This window comes from Hemicordylus capensis, chromosome 4 (assembly GCF_027244095.1).
Source record: "Hemicordylus capensis ecotype Gifberg chromosome 4, rHemCap1.1.pri, whole genome shotgun sequence".
Lineage (NCBI taxonomy): Eukaryota > Metazoa > Chordata > Lepidosauria > Squamata > Cordylidae > Hemicordylus > Hemicordylus capensis.
In genome coordinates, this window is record NC_069660.1 from 73,018,766 (window position 1) to 73,032,193 (window position 13,428).

Here is a 13,428-nt window from a genome sequence, read left to right on the forward strand (position 1 = left end):
ATCCACAGTAGGAGCACTGCGGGCCAATGCTTCTTTCAACACCATCACCTGAACAGGAGAATGCTCCTTCAAGCTTTTCCCACCCCACCCCACGGTTTACTTCCAAGGCTAAAAGAATAAAAATAAAAAGCACTATTAAAAGTGTTCTATCTTAGTCTTTGGAACTGGAATAGAATCAAACAAGACAAGATTGGATCTTGTTGAAAAGCAGTATATAAATATTTGTTGTTGCTGTTCACAGAACTCTGATTAAGCTGCCTTTGGGACACAGTTCTCCAGGTCTGCTTCTGTAATAGTTTAGTGAGTTTACTCCACCAGCCACAATCCTTTCCATCTGAGCTAAACTCACTAAACTTCTGAGCCCTGCTATAACATTGAATCACAGGATACAGGATCTTGAGAACCCCTAGCCTGGAATATGCCCTGGCTGTTTCAGACCCTAAAGCCTGTGGGCACTTCCTCAGTAGCAGGCACTCATGAGGCCTTATCTTGTATTTTGACTGCTTGAAAGGGCCAGGATTCCTTGAGCAGAGAGAACCCCCTTGAGGCTAATACCCTCCTAACTGGGCTTGCTGTGAAGGGCTCTTGGTGCTCCCCACAGATTGCTGAGACCTCACGCAGAGCTACAGTCTTGAGTTGGCCTGCAATGCACTGTGTATCTGTGGTGTCCTCCACTGGCAAACTCAAGAGGGACAGTCAACATTCCCAAAGCATTGCACAGGAGTTCATCAGAACAGGAAAAGTATACAGTATGTCATTTTACCTCCAACTCTGCTCTGCACTCTATCCCTATCTCCCCTTCCCCTTTTTAACCTGTGTAATTGCACCCTCTCCCCTTTTGGTTGCTCACATAGTTGTTCCTAATTTATTTGAGTCCTCAACTGTTTTGCCCACAGAACTGTTCTATGTTTTGGCCCAAGTTGCCAGATACCTCCATTTTGCATTGTGCTTCTGTTGTTTCAATAAACTATTACTGCTTTTCACAAGGCTTGCTTCCAAGTCCATTGCTTCTGTGGGGGGCTGTTTTGCTTTTGCCATAAGTAATCGTTTGTTATTGCACCCGTGTTGATTGGTTTCAGAGCTAAATCTCCCAACTCAAGCAAAAGCATAGTCCTATGCTTTTTGTCACAGAGACTATGATAGTTGAGCAAGCATAGTAAAGAAGAGAGGGGACCACACTATATATTAGGGCAGGAACGTGTAAGCTTGGACATTAGCTAGAATGTCAAAGGGCACTTCAATACAACAACAAAAATGTGGTTGCAGTCTGCCTGTAACTCCCCACTAACACTGAAGAGTTAACCCAGACACTGTACACCATGTGCCCAGGAATGTCAATTGCTTTCATGTAAACTCAAAGCTTTGGAAGAAAGATGTGATGAAACATGCCATGAGTTACAACAAAAACATAGAGAAGATGTAGCATGGGGAATGTTCTTTAAAGTCAGCTTCTGAACCAAGCTTTTGTGCTCTAGAGCCCACTTCATAAGATGCATCAGATGAAGCCATCTCTAACCCACAAACACTTATGAATTGTTTTGTTTAAAAATGACACAGAATTCTGTACTCTAGTATTTTGTTGTAACAGACAACATGGCTGCTTCTCTTGAAGTTAACAATGGAGGTGTTCTTCATATTGAAACAGATGAAATGTTTAATGACAATTGACTATACTACTATATTAAGTAGGACAGAGAGGTAAGATGGCCTGCCACCTGCCTTTCAACCCTTCCTTTCCTAATCTCATTGCTTAGAAGCTGCATCAGATACAGTCAGGCCATATTTACAGTGTCAGGTAAAGAAGAGCTGCCACGTTAGTCCTATTAAATGGGAGAAAAGAACCCTGCTCAGACATTATGTTGAACAATCATAAGAGTGTACACAGGTACAGCTAGTCACATGTTATGTTGAAGACAGGTACAGTAGTGCATTTCCTATTTGTACATGCACTTGAGGAGCCTGCACCCAGGTCCACTGTTAAAATGAAAACAAGTACAGTCATTCACACAAAAGTATGTATGAGTATACAGATATAACATATCTGAGTAGGGCTAAAATAGATTCAGTATCATTACACACATGAGGATTTTTGAAAAACATTCAGGTCAATCAAAAAACAAAAAGAGGAAAAAAGGAAGGCCGAAAAACAACACAGAACATCGTACTAAGGCCAGAGTTTCAATATGTCAGGCACCTCTATTGCACAGGATGCTGGTTTGATCCCTGTGGAGACATCCTACCCACTTACCTCTTGCTTTGCACTGTTATTGTGAACAGGACTTGGGCCCTCCAATTTTTATTTCAGTGCCAACCCTCAGTCACAACTGCTTTCAACCTGTAGAATACATTATTTTTATAACTGAGTAACAACAACATACATTTATGAGTGGGGGTCAGGACTTTTAGACTCATACCTTGGCCACTCAAATCCACTACTGCTTGTGGGAAACTTGCTTGGGATAGGGATGAGACAGGATTATGGCTCTTGCTGTGATGGTCTGACACTTTTGATTATTAAATTAAGGTGTGTGAGGGGGTGGGGGTGGACCTGAGACAGTTTCTACCTGAAGCAGCCTGCACTTGTACATATTTTTTTTGTAGTGCTTAGAACAAAACAAATTTGCACAAACATCTCCACAATTTTGTGAAGGGATATTTTCTGTCTGGGGTGCCTCATAAGAAATTTGAAAATGAGATCAGGTTAGTTTTGTGGCTTAGATCAAACTGTCTTGAGAAAATTCTTTTTCAGCATGTGCAGGAGGCATTTGGGTATTTATGCAACCATCTGGCTAAACATGCTGACGACACTCAGTTTTCTTAGCCTATTCTGGATCTTGTCTCTAAGTTCAACTTGTCTCTGTTTAGTCTGCATCTAGTCTGGGTTGGGGCTATGTATAGAAGGAAGTCAAAGCTACTGTAAATCCACACAAGGAGGAAATACTTTTGGTTACCAGATCCTGCTACTTGGTATAAGATATTTGTCACTGACAGAAGTTAGCCTCTCCCAGGTGAGAAGGAGCAGAATCACACATGCAGATTTAGCAGGTACATGTATACACAGACAGGGATCTGAAGCTGATATAGCATTACTTCACCACCACTACACATGGCAAAATCTGAATGCATTTCCCCACTTCACTTGTGCATTTCAGTTAACCAGCTTAATCCACTTGATTGCTCCCCTCACCCACCCTCCCCGCCACATCCCCCTCACCTCAGAGAGATCTCCACCCTCACCTGAGTGGTTGCCCCACTTAACCAGACCTCTTTTGCCCAAAAGATACTGTTCTATTCTCTTTAGTCTCCCAAACTTTCCTGTGTTATTTTAAGACTTCAACTGGCTAAGAGACTGCACAATGATACATCAGCCTAGTAACACCGCATGCATGCAAGTTGTACAAATGAAGCTACACAAGGGTAAGCCATTTCTAGTGGGCTTACTCTCATGTAGTAACATTTGCACAATATGCATACATGCAACATTACTAGGTGGACTTACCATTGCACAGTAGATCAGCCACTATGTCTACATGTTTGGTCCACAATGTTTTTGCCCAGAAATATCTTTCTCCTTTGAAAAGAAGTGTTTTGATCAGTTAGCCCAAGGAAAAATTCATTGTAACTAAAAAGTTTGCATACCCCCATTGTGATTGGTCCTAACAGAAGGTATTATCTTACTCACATCTGAAATCTGCATTGGTAACAGATGGGTATAATGTAGATGCAAAGAGTATAAAATTGGTGGAAGAAGTGCTACACTGTAAATTTCTTAAATATTTATTTCCACTTTATTTAGAGTTGTCAGTCACTATTTATATTATTAAAAACACCTGGAGTTTTGTACTTCTAGCAAAAATATACATTTCAATTCGAGGATTGCTACAACATCTCTCCCCCTCTGCAGAAAAAAAAAAAGTGTGCACGCTCCTCAAGTGAAATACATGTCCAGCATCTCCTGAGGGATAGTAGGGGTCAGGTGAAGAGGCCTTTAAGGGTAATGATTGAAGATGAAGGTCCAGGGCAGGTACTTGAAGTTAAAAATCACAAGTTATTTCTTGTTAATGATTTGCCCAACTCTGGCTCCTGCTACATGAAGACTCCAAATTGCTTTACGAAGATGCATTCCGCCACCCTCACACCATGTCTGTGAAGTAGAACATCCCAGTTATTCTGACCTGGAAATAGAGGCACAGCAAAGTCAAGTACCAGTCAGTACATCAGTGCAGAGCTGGAAGAAGACTACAAGGATTAAATACCTTGCTTCCTCTGCACTAGCAAGAAAGCACACATACTCTAGCTAATTACCATACACTTATCAATCACAATGCCTAGGTAGTGAATGGAATTATCCAATGATCAAAGAATTCCGTGACCCTAATGGAGCTGGGGGTGGAAATAACAGTAGAAGGTAATGGGATTTGCTATTAAAGTGTTGGTGGTCTTTGAGACTAGAACTGGGGGCCAAACTACATGTCATATTAAACAGAACATCAGAGCTGATGCACTTAAGTTTTCTGTACTAAATACAGAATGGTGGTGATTAGATCAGGACCTTGGTGTGGGAAGAACGAAGCTTTGACCCTTTGCCACCACCATAGTCCCCATCTGGATTCCTCACCACCTGATGACTCCCATTTGACCTGAGCAGCAGCCTCCCAATGATGCCAGCAATAATTACTCAAGCCTCCCTACTAATAATCATCAGGGACCACATGAGATTTATCAGAGAGAAACAGCTAGATTTCTAAGCATGGCAGACCTGAGCTCATCTCTGTGTTCTCAATAAATTCCTGCAGTGAGTCAATCAGACTTAAGGGGGAAAAAGGAGAACCAGGTATTGCAACATTGTTGGGTAATTGGGGATGTCAGGTATTCTCCTTGCCCAACAAGCAAAGCAGCATAAATAGATCTTGCCTTTTGCTGTAATAGCCCTACACAACCAGAAGAGTCATCTTAATCAGACAGATTAAGAATCGCCTAACATAGAAGTGGCTTGAGATGGCACCTGAACATGAAGAGCATCAAGCACTTGTGGAGATGAAGAGACTTTGGTACTGGTTGAAGAACAGCTGGGGGCAAAGTACCCAGGTTATGATCAAATCTTAGCCAGGTGTGTGCATAACTCAAATCTCCATTATAGACATTTTACATGTTTGTTTTCTTAATAAGGAATTACAGTTTTTAAAAAACTGGCTTGGGTAGGCTGGAAAACATATATATTATGGAAATATCAAAGTATCTGCTAGCTGGCCAGGACAACTGAGTGATGTAGCTTTGGCTATCAGTCATGTGTGGCTCCTGGAGCCAAAATTCAATTCTGAAAGGACAAGATATGCTTGCAGGCATCTTGTTTGTAACAAGCTAGTATACTAGCAGTGGAGTTAAATGAGGAGAGCTCTACGTTTTATAAGGCAAAATGGTCTGTTACATTGCATGACAGCATTTCCGGTAGCAAGCGCCATGTGAATGACAGAGAAAGCTGGCCCAATCAATATATACACAATGCACACTTGCCATGTAAAGTATGGAGTTGCCCTCAATATGCAGGCACAATCCAATCTTCTTTAGAAAAATATCTCTGGATATTTTTTGCACAGATCCATATGCAGACTACATTGGGGCTCTCCCTCTTCCCTACTTTTTGTCACCAAAGCTTGGGCTTTGCCAGCAAGCCCAAGCAGCCTGAAAATACTGGGGGATTATTGATTACTAGGACTGTGCAAAGATTTGGCTTTGAAGCTGAATCATCTGCACACCACCCCTGGCCCCATGGGAGGCGCTGCTGATCCCAACACTTATCTCTGGGCAGAGTGGTCCTGTGCACAGTACCAGGGAGAACCATTAAAGGGATCTAGAGTCATAGTAAGCTCCAGTGGTGTTGTGGAAGGTATGCCCAGCACTCCCCATAAGCCTTGCCACATGGCATGTGGCAAGGCATATGGAGAGTGCTGGGAAATGTAGTCGTTCCCCATAAAGTTTTATAGGGGGGAAGCACTGGATAAACCTACATTCCTCAGCACTCCCTGCATGCCTTTCAAAACATCACTGTGGCTTCTCCTGGTTCGAATGCCTTTAACAGTCTTCGCTGATGCTGTACGTAGGACTACTCTGTGTGGCTAAGCACTGGAAGTGGCTGGCTCCCCGTGGAGCTAAGGGCAATGTGCAGCTGATCCAGCTTTGATGCTTTTGGCAGAATCTTTGCCTATTGAACATGCAGAAAGCTGCAAAGATGGCCTGCAGTTTGCATGCTACTTCCACACTGCATATTTGCAGGTCTGTCTTAACCCAAGCATCCACCCCTTAGCCCAATATCCCTGAAAGCAACCATAACCCTCACCCCACACCCTTGGATGAGCTGGGTCATCACTTTCTGCTACAGTGCAATAGCTAGCACATCTCAGGAAGCCACCATAAAGCAAAGAGAAAATCTCAGCACAAACTAATATACCTGGGCAGTAACCTAGACTAACTTTAGGCTTTCTTGTCCAAACAAATATATTTCAAGAGTTTCTCCCTGTGCTGTTTGTGACTGGAGTGGAGGCCCCGCACTCATATGGCGCACGCTCTTGGGTCATACAGGCACAGAAAGGCATCCAACATCAAATTTTTGCAGATGGTGTGTTGCACAAATGGATACCCAAGTCAAGAGCCACAGCCCAGAGAGAAAAATGGGTGCTATAACTGTTTCCCGCCCCCCACCTGTGACTACCAAGGGAAATTCATACAAAAATTAATAGCACAGGTTCTAGAACAGGGGTGGGTAAACTTGGTCCTCCAGCTGTTTTTGAACTACAACTCCCACCTTCCCCAGCCACAATTTATAGTGGCTGGGGATGCTGGGAGCTGTAGTCCAAAATCTACAACATAGAGGATGGCCAGGCTTGCCCACCCCTATTCTAGAACAGTATTATCTGTACTGTAGAAGGAGCACCTTTTAAAAATATCCCTATCCACTAATGTAATGATGAGTTACTGAAAGCTCTTTAGAGTTCTCTGCACCAAAATCTAGCCATAGAAACAGAATGCAGCTCAAAAGATCCAGGAAAAAGAACTATATGATTTGGGTTGAAATACTTCAAACAGCATCTGTACCACCTCAGAGTCTATCATCATGTACTTGTGATGTCATTACATTCTGCTTGCTAGTTCAAAGTTCTTTTGACAATAATTTCTCACCACCAGCAGCATGAAATCCATTTGGAAGTGTATTGAAATAAGCAAGCATGCCTAAGGCCACATAGCAAGAAAGCCGTACAAGAGTGAAAATCCCAGTGTTAAGGCTCTCCGGCCCCTTCTCAGCATGATGCTGATTGAATCTGAGAGCATTAATACTGAAAATATATTGGAAATCATAGATGGAAGAAATCCAACAGGGTCACACAGTGGATCAACCACACCCAGGCAGGATTGGCCTCACCTTGTCCACACATTCATGCAACCACGGTCTCCCTGCAATTGGAGATCCTTGTGCACTAACTGGCAAGAAAGCCAGACACTCAAAGTGAATGTAGTGATGGCAAAAGGTGCCAGGGTGAGTTCCCAAAAGACTGAAGTAGAACCACCCCAGCAAGATAAAAATATATTGTTGTTTGCTCTAAAATGTTGAGAAATATAAAACAACAGTTGTGACAATTTCAAGAGGAATCACCAGGGAGAGATGCTGAAATGCAGTTTGCTTATGCAGTGGTTCTTATCAGCACTTTTACTGTGAAGGTGGGGAAACCAACGGGCAAAACACCAGCATATTTGCTGTATGTGCTTGTGAGAAAGGCACAGTTGCAATTCACATATCAGGAGTCCTCATTCAGTTCTCTTGGGAACAATTTTGGGAATACCAGGAGGAAGGGGGCAGGGTGGAAGAAGAGAAAAAGCAATGATCACCTTCAGTAACATCCTTGGGTCACCCTGATTTCAGAGTGCTCCATCTGCTGCCCTCCTAAGGACTGAATCCACATTATATCCCTCTAAGCAGGGAGCCACACTGAAAGGCTTCCGCAATTACTCTTCCTTCCAAACACCAGGGAGTGTCACTTCTACTTTGGCTCAGATGAAGGAAGCAGAAGGACTTTTGGCAGCTATGACCCAAGAGCAAACTCCCACCCTCACCTGCTTTCAGAGCCAAATTTGGCAAGCACTGGAGCAAAGTGCAGGGAATGGGAAAAGCAGCCCTCCTCTTTTTGCTAAGTCAACAAGTGCCATAGATGCCCATAAAGAGCGTCAACAACAGTCTGTTGTAACTCAAGAGAGGGACCATTGTGGAGGTCAGGAGATACGGCCTAACATGCAGAAGGCTCCCCCTCTCAAAGTATCTCCACAAGGAGTGTCCGTACCCTTCATCAAAACACTTGGAGGTTTCTTTGGGAAAATCTGTACACAGGCACACACACACGCCCCTTCTTTGTAACATCCTAAAATTTACGGCTTAGGGCCAAGCTAGAGTGCAATATAAAAATAACATACAACAGATATCTGATGTTAAGTGCTGTTCCTGTACCTGCCAGGCAAGCTACTGCTTGCTTTAATCATCCAGACACAATCTGCATTGTCCCATATAAAAATCCAACCCATAGTTCAAACACATTTGCACTGTGTGTGTAAACACATCAGCTGCTCTGGAACAGTGTAACAGCTGACCTGTAGCAACAGATATTTAGCTTATGGTGTGCCTTAAGTTTCACTTAGTGTATATTAACGGAAGCCCTGATCCACCACCATGTGGTAGATGCCAGTCTTATGCTGTACAGTACGTAGGATGTACAGTACATAGGAGTCATATGGAAAAAGCAATTCCAGAAGAGGGAATGGAAGACCCGGGGGATTTCTTTGCTAATGTACAAAGCATTTTGCTGGACTCCATGGCTTTAACCTATCTCATAAATATAGGCTCCTCAGTACATGTCTCTGTAGATTTCCTGCAAAAGCGGGTGCAGAGAAGTTTCTGTTTCTGTCTTTTTGATCTTCTGCACTAGCTGTGCATTCTCAGTCACTAGCTGCCGCAGATCAGCCATCTTCTGAAGCAGCTTTGGGAAGAGGTATTGAGTGTCTGGGTGGTTAGCCTGCAGGTGGAACTCAAGAGCCTGGAGGATATTGTCTTGAATCTCCTCTACCTGTTTAACATTTATCAGGCCAGGACGGTCTGCAAAAAAGGACAGACAGAAAACAAATAAGACAATGTTTTCCAAATATTTGCCCCTCTCAGCACATGTTACTTATGCACATTCCTCATTTTACCAAGAATAGGTCAGTTAGGCTTCTCCTCAGCATGGCATTTTTCTATCTACGGGGAACTTTTGCGGGGAGGGACAGGATGGTGGGATTCAAGCCCACACCCTAGGCATACTGCAGCCTTGGGAGAATTTTACCACTTGATGCTGCAGATTAGATACATTGATCCTAAGGCTAAGAGAACAGTATTTGTCTAATTTCATATGGCACTTAAAAGCATTTTCGAGCTTCTCTCACATAGCTGGTGTACATGTGTAAGATCCAGAAATCTTGTTTTAAAATCACTTATATCAGGTTTTTAAAAACAGACTGATGGCCATATGCAGGAAGGTGAATTTCCAATCACATTTCAACCATCCTGATTTTGTGTTGCTTATGAACAGACCACTCATGATTTCCCCCCATAGAGTTGTACGCATTTGGGAATGGCTCTTTCCACACCTTAACATCTCCTGCCTATATTGAATGTCTCTTTGGCATCATTGACAGGTGTGGTGCAACTCCCTTTCCCTATTATTCTTTTGTCATAACCACAGAATCTGCAGCATGGCCAATTCCTTAATAGCCCACCTTCCTGTGGTTGCCAGCAAAAATGAAAGGCAGTGGAGAATCTCAAGTTTTACCAGCATGTTTCCCCCCCTTTAAAAGCGCACATATAAAAAGCATTGGTAAAACTAACAAAGCTTCTCTCCACCTTGTGTCTATTTAATGGAAACATCAGATACATGATTAAAATAAAATAAAAGCTTGTCAGTTTCACAAGACGGGGGGAGAAACAGGTGGGCATGTAATACAGAACGGTGTGTGTATTTTTAGGTCAATAGATATTTAACAAGGTGAAGGATGAACACTTATGTACATAAACACATAAGTGCCTCTTTAAAAAAAAAAACAACCCACAAGGCTAACCACTCTCCTGATTTAAATGCCGAATATTTAAGAGTCATTTAAATGACTGCTAACTTGGCAAAGAGGCACCTTTTAACATGGTGATTCTCTTTATTTAGCAGGGGGAGAGTAACTGGCCCTATCCACCCCCAGCACAGTACCTCCAGTGACTGTTGCTGGTGTCTACCTTGTGTTTCTTCTTAGATTGTGAGCCCTTTGGGACAGGGATCCATCTTATTTATTTATTATTTCTCTGTGTAAACCGCCCTGAGCCATTTTTGAAAGGGCGGTATAGAAATCGAATAAATAAAAAATAAATAAATTTAAAAAACAAAACTTTTCACTGATCAGAGTTCATTCCCTTTGCAGCACAAGAGATCAAAAAAATTAAAATACTAGAAAATACTTTTAAGGATACAAATAGGTGTTTTCCCCCCTGCAAGACATTCTTTTCACAATATTTGCCTGGTTAACCAGGCATTGAAGTTGACCGGGGTTAACAACATATAGGAATAAGGGGGAAATTGATTATTAATTGGGAAGTGAAATAGGGAATTTCACCCTCAGGGTATCTTGCTGTATTCACACAAGATATAACAAACTTGGTCTCCTCTCTTGCCCCTTTTACAAAGACAGCTGAGACAAGCTCAGACTCCCCCTATTTCTAAGATACCCTGGGTGCTTTAATCAAGACTACACCAAGATGGTGCTCGCGGATGGAAGTCAGACCTTCACATACAATGCTGCCAGGTTCTGCATGGCAGCATGCAAGATCTGCCGGACCCTGACTGCCAGCCCTTAGCCCATGTAGCAGATTTTACTCTTGAATATTTTACATGTTCGCCCTATTTTAGTTAGTTTTACTTCACATTTTTCACCTGATATTTTAAATATTTTTGACTTTTTAGACATCCTTACTTTTATAGATAGTTGTATGTAATTAAGAATATATATTTCCCTTGCTTTATCTCTATTTTATTTTATTAATCTCCCCACAATTTTAGAGTTGTATTTTATAAATTAAAACTTTATAGTCTATAACATATTAATTTTTAGTAATTTAGTTGTAACTATTTCATGATAATTCAGACTATAATAATTTTAATGCAATATGATTTTATTGCTACATGATCTTTTATTTTACTGTATCTGTATTATATCCTGTGCTGGTCTTTGATCGTAATAAATAGGATTGATTGAATGAACAAACTTGGCTGAAGTTAAGTAGTTTTGGGTCACCTTGAGTTGCATGGAAGAAAAGCCATTTGGAGTCCAAAATTTTTGGACACAAGAGGGAGGCGGGGGCGGGGGGGGCAGAGTGTAAGAAGGAAGAATCATATGGTCAAAACTGCCAGAGATCTGAATGGAGTAAGGCAGATACAAGGGACCAAGACCCGAAAAGTCAACATGACGTGAGAGGCCAGGAGAAAGAAAAGAGAAACTGAGAACAGATTTAGAAAGATGATTAAAAAGGAAGTGGCAGGCATGCTGAAAGAGGAGAAAGGAGCAAACAAGAATGTTGTAGTAAGTGGGCTGTTGAATGCTTTGAGATCCAAGCAGCTGGGCAGCAATTCAGCTCACTTTTGGGATGATAGGCAGATGCACTTTGGAATTATGCTTGGAATAGAGGAACAGAGACAGAAGGATGCACACTACTTATAGACACAATTAGTAACGTATCTACTAACGAGTAACAGATCTACTAACAGGTTTCTACATGCTTTAGAAAACTGGTAAAGCTTTTCATCCTGTTTGCATAGCTAGCATAACAATCTCACTCTCAGATCAGCACTACCCATACTCAGGCAATGCAACCTGGTTTACAATGGCCCTGTCTCCCCAGTCAGCTCCCTTCCACCACCTCTGTGACATCCTAGTCTCACCTCCACACAGGATAATGGCAGCGACAAAGAGAGACAGGTCACTGTCATCCAACTCCAGGGCATTGAACTTCACAGCAAACTCAAATTTGGGCTCCATGATTTCATTGAAGGGCTTGCGCAAGCTGCGCAGGAACTCGCGTGTCACAAAGCCATTCCCGTTGGCCACCAGGAGTCCATCCTTGTTCATGATGGAGGCAAGCATGGCAAAGATGGCCTCATGCACCCCATATTTCAGCAGAGTCACCTGGTCGTTAAGATAGAGGCTGATGAAGCTAGGGATGCTCTTGGCAAATTCTGTGAGCTCCCGCACCGTTTCCACTGTTGTGCACTGGCAGCGGTAAAAGACATGGACACCAATCTCCTTGCATGGCGGTATACCGTTTACCAGCTGCTTCCACACCAGGCCCTTTTCCGCTTGCCATAGGGTATCCATGTCATGAATCACAAAGGGCTACAAAGAACAAATGCATGAAGTTATGATACTGTGGTGAGGAATCCAGCCACATACTACACAAACCTATTATACTTACCTGGCTATAGTGCTGCAGATCAAATCCGCCCTGAAAAGAGATTTGTCTAGCCCAGGACCGCACAACTTGGGCCCTCCAGCTGGTTTTGGACTACAGCTCCCATCATCCCCAGCCATAGTGGCCAATAGTCAGGGATGACAGAACTGTAGTCCAACATCTGCAGGATGGCCCAAGATGTGCAGCCCTGGTCTAACTCCATCACTGCCCATTCCTAGACAGACAGTGAAGGCTGTACATCTAAGAATGTGTTCGCACAGGAATAGGCATCCTTGACTCTTCAGCTATTGCTGAACAACAACTCCTATCATCCCCAGCTGTGATATAGTGCAGCTGGGGGTGATGGGAGTTGTAGTTCAGCAACTGGTAGAGAGCCAAGACTACCTACTCTTGTTCTGGCAGGCTTTTTAGAACAATTTGTCACAAGTTTAACACTGGAGGGGAAAGGCAGAGGGAGAGAACTAGCGCTGGCACAGCAGAATGGAGGAGAGGCCAGCCAAAAGCTACCAGAGGCACGCTTCATGTTACCTCAGATACACTGTGCAAACAGTCAGCAGCAGTGGCTAGCCCCAGCAGCAGCGGAGGCCAACTAGGAGATGGGGCAACATCAGCCCTTTTTCCTCCCAGAGGCTGGGGCCAGGGCAGCTCATTGCTGTTCTGCTCAAATGGTGAACAGCTGACGCTGCTGACGTAAGTAGCACATAAGTTATCAAATACCTCTGCCATTTCAGAAGTCATGGAGGCCTACTCTTAAAGAAGTAATTCAGGCTTACATCTAGTCCTGAAGTTATTCTCCACTGATCCATCTAATCACCAACAAAACTAGTCATGGTTAAGCTCTAACACAAGCTTTTGTTGCTGTTTCTTGATTTGGAGCATTTCCACACACAGAGGCTTTTTAAACG

General features: G+C 42.9%; 1 protein-coding gene across 5 annotated transcripts in view; it reads right to left on the reverse strand.

Annotated features, from left to right (window-relative positions):
* Positions 1-3,761: 3,761 nt before the first annotated feature.
* PPARD (peroxisome proliferator activated receptor delta) overlaps positions 3,762-13,428 on the reverse strand; it is a 74,754-nt gene continuing 65,087 nt past the window's right edge. For 3 of the 5 annotated variants that reach the window (XM_053245202.1, XM_053245201.1, XM_053245203.1), the window contains 2 exons: positions 11,997-12,447; positions 3,762-9,136 (listed from right to left, as the gene is read on the reverse strand). In XM_053245202.1, coding sequence (XP_053101177.1) covers positions 8,889-9,136; positions 11,997-12,447 — 699 coding nt within the window. In that variant the 3' untranslated portion in view covers positions 3,762-8,888. The remainder of the gene's footprint in view (positions 9,137-11,996; positions 12,448-13,428) is intronic. The other 2 variants (XR_008306081.1, XR_008306082.1) reach the window with 2 other exon arrangements.